This window comes from Alligator sinensis, unplaced genomic scaffold, assembly GCF_000455745.1.
Source record: "Alligator sinensis unplaced genomic scaffold, ASM45574v1 scaffold534_1, whole genome shotgun sequence".
In the NCBI taxonomy this organism is placed as follows: domain Eukaryota; kingdom Metazoa; phylum Chordata; order Crocodylia; family Alligatoridae; genus Alligator; species Alligator sinensis.
Genome location: NW_005842050.1, coordinates 549,201 through 552,898, shown reverse-complemented (window position 1 = coordinate 552,898; position 3,698 = coordinate 549,201). Strand labels below are relative to the sequence as shown.

General features: G+C 46.9%; 1 protein-coding gene across 1 annotated transcript in view; it reads right to left on the bottom strand.

The window, feature by feature from the left end:
- The window catches only part of ADSS (adenylosuccinate synthase), a 65,321-nt gene extending 61,748 nt beyond the window's left edge, over window positions 1-3,573 (bottom strand). The window contains exon 1 of the mRNA XM_006022869.3: window positions 3,426-3,573. Coding sequence (XP_006022931.1) covers window positions 3,426-3,443 — 18 coding nt within the window. The 5' untranslated portion in view covers window positions 3,444-3,573. The remainder of the gene's footprint in view (window positions 1-3,425) is intronic.
- Window positions 3,574-3,698: the final 125 nt, after the last annotated feature.

The window sequence follows — 3,698 nt, the reverse complement described above, 5'->3', positions numbered from 1 at the left end:
CCCCGCGACGTGCCCCGGGCGGGCAGGCGGGCGGGGGGGGGGGGGGGGGGGGGGCTGGGCTCCGCTGCACTGCAGCAGCTGCCACCTCCTGCTGGGGGCAGGGGGCTGTGGCCCTGGCAGCTAGGGGTCCACTCTGGTGGTACAGGGGTGGGGGGGCAGTGAAAGCCCTTTCATTTAAAATGACAGCTTTTGGGGTTATCAGAGAAGTTGTGATTTATTTAAAATCAGGGAAACCAAGATCCCTGGTAATGAATCAATGTAACACCACCTACTGCATGTTACCCTGGGATAGGTACTCATTTGTCCTCTTTGGACCCTGATGTAATTTATATCAGCATACAAAACAGATATAAATGTGAAGTCCCTCCAGTGCTACTTGTTCTGACAAGACGAATGTAGCTTCTAGAGTGCCGTGCCCTCAACACTGTTATGGGAACAGTGTTCCCATAATTTCCAATATTTCCCAAATTTCACGAGATGGAGTTTAGAGGATATACAACTGGTGCAGCTGTATACCTCCTTATTTTTTGACAAGCTGGTTACTAAACAGCTCAACTGTACCTAAGCTAAAAACCTGGTTCCAAGTGCTGTCATCAAGTGATACAATAAATCTTGGTGAAGCGCTGGGACAAGTATTGGGCACAACAAAGCACTGAAATCTCATTTGATTCCAGCCTACATCCTTTGGCAATGACTTTTCCTTAAGTTCCCTGAAGAAACTGAGTAGTATAAAGTAGTATAAAACTGGCTGCTGTAATATAACTTAAATTATGAACTCTTTGGTCCTGGTCCTTTACCCAGGCTACTAAATACCATCCCCATCCAACCAATAACATACTCTTTGCCAAGCCACTTTGGATGTTAACAGCTATGTCACTATAGCTGTTCCAATTAAAAGCCCCTTATACATGGGGGCTAAAGGCATATTGTACTAAGAACTTGAGGCCTGGTATAGGTGGGGTATAAGAGCTGAAGACGGAAACAAATAGCTGCATGGATTTGGTTGGGTGAGCTGACATCAGCAGGAGGTGAGCTTAGTAAATATTTTACTCTATAAACAAGCTATGATCCTTTTTTCAAGGCCTATTCCAGTAAATAAGAGGAGGAGTCACCTCCACCCTCCAGTGGGTTGCCAATTTGCCAACAGAGAAAACAGACTCAATTCTGTCCTCTCTCTCCTCTTGGTTTCCTGGAAAGATACTAGATGTAGATTTAATTCTAATGACAACAGAACTTTAAACTACATGTGAATATTTTTATTCTAAAAGAAGATATAGATGCCTCACTCTTTGGCATTGAAAGATACATCCGTGCACAACAGAAACAGCCAGGCCTATAGAATATAACCATCCAGGATTAGAAAAGCCTTTCTGGGTTACTGAGTCTAGTCTTCTTTCATAAAGGGATCATACTTTTTAGCAGCTGCTTCACAGCAAAAGCTGCTGCCATAGCAAAAGTTTTGCTCAAAGCCATTCTTCCACGCTGCATCTTTTTCCCCTTCTACAGTCACCCCCAAAAAACAAAAGAACTTGGGAAGCCTTATTTCGTGGGATCCCTCAATGCTGGGGATGCTGCTCTGCCTCTGACACGGTTGATCTGGCCCACAGGTCTCGGCAGCGGCGACAGACATGGCACAGCAGTCACCTCTTCAGGAGATGAGCCTGCCCAGAGACCTCTTTGTTTTTTAAGCTGCGACTTCAGCGTGGGCATGGGACGTGCCTGCTCGATCTAGGCCTCCGGGCACCTGGAGCTGGGCCTCCAAACAAGTTATGAGAAAGGGATGGTGTCTTTCAGAACAGAGCCAGGGGCAGCTCCTTGGGCTCCTCAGAGCCCAGACAGGAGGGAGAGGAAGTGCTGCCCGCCCTACTCCTCCACACACAGCTTTACCTTGAGCAGTTCCCCACCCTTTGCCTGAGGCAGTATTGCCAGGTGTATGGTAAGTACAGTATTTATACAACAATTTCAACCCGTATATGGTGTCCTAACAATAAAGTGCTCAAAGTGTACAATAATTCAGGGCAGCTATTTGATGCAGCATATGCAAAACCCAAGTCATTCTCAGGGAGTCTTAACTGACTTTTGGGTTTGCTGGCAGCACTTTCTTATGACTGCTTGCCTCGAACTAAAGAAATGTCTCAACTTTGATGATCCAGTTCTCACTCATTCACTGGTGGCTTACAGCAAGCAACATAAAGAAAATAAAAAGACGACTTAGTTGCATATTTTTTCAGTGTACCATAGTTTTTCAGCAAAGACAATAATTTTGAGCTTCCAATGCAGGCATCTCCCACTTAGTGCTCTTAATTGGTTCCTGAAAAACCAAGCATTAAATGAAACCGGAAGTATCTGATGACCCAAGATGGAGACTGCAATTGTTTTTAATGACCCAAGACGACGACCGTGAGCATTATAACAAAACTTGCTGAGCGCTAAATGGAATCAGGTATCTATTTCAAATGAGCGTTACAGCATAATAGCGCCAAGTGAAACAGCGTTAAGCAGGGGTTGCTTCTACAATAATTTCATACTGAAGAGCCGGCAACGCTGGCCTGAGGGGAGTCTCCCTCTGCCAACATCACCCCCTGCCCTTGTGTCTGGGCTGGCAGCAGAGGAGCCGCCCGCTCACAAACCTGGGGGGCACAAGGCCCCCCCATGCTGGCAGGCTCCCTGCAAGTGTTGCCAGGTGTACAACAATTATTGTATCTGTACAAAAATTCCAACCCTTTTACGATGCACAATCAATAAGTGCACAAGTGTTCAAAATGCAAGATGCAGACAAGGTTCTTTGGGTGAATCTGGTATCTTTTATTAGACCAACTTAAGTCTAATAAATTGGTCTAATCTTTTATTAGTCTAACTTAAGTTGGTCTAATAAAAGATATCAGATTCACCCAAAGAACCTTGTCTGCCTATGTACTTAGACCAACATGGCTACAACCTACACCCCCAAAACGAAAGATCACTTTTGACAGACAAAGTTATATGGGTAAATGTGGTGTCTTTTATTTGTCTAACTCTTCCTTGCAAGCTTTCAGGTATAAATACCCTTCGTCAGGCTGAGGAAGCATCTGCAGTTGGTATGCGCTCCACAGCTTATACCCGGAAGCTTGCAAAAAAGAATTTTTCCAACCAATTGAATTGATCCAATACAAATTAGGATTTGGGATTTACCCAAAAGACCTCGTCTGCCTAGGTCATTATACCAACACGGCTACAATACCTGCACCCCAATCATTTTTGGGGCAGCTAACTGATGGCAGCACATGCAAAACCCAAGTCACCCTCAGGGAGTCATAACAGACTTTTGGGCTGGGCGTCAGCGCTGGATGCCTGCTTACCTCCGAATAAACACTTCCACTTTCATGACCCAGTTCTCACTCACCCACTGGCACCCTCCAGCCAGCAATATCAAAAAGACGACTTACGGGCATCGTTAACTGCATCTTTTCCTGGTTTTTCAGCAAAGACAATCAATGCTGAGCTCCCAATACCCTCATTTTACAGCAAGGCTTAGCGGGGAGTCTCCTTCTGCCGGCATCACCCCGCCCTGTGGCCGGGCGGCGGCAGAGACCAGCCGCTCAGTGTGTGTGGGGTGGGGGACAACACCGCGGGGCGCGGGCTGCTCGCACGTGGGGGGGGCTGCCTGCGCGGGAGGCGGAGCGCGGCAGGGACAAAGGAGGCGCAGGAGGCGGGAGCCG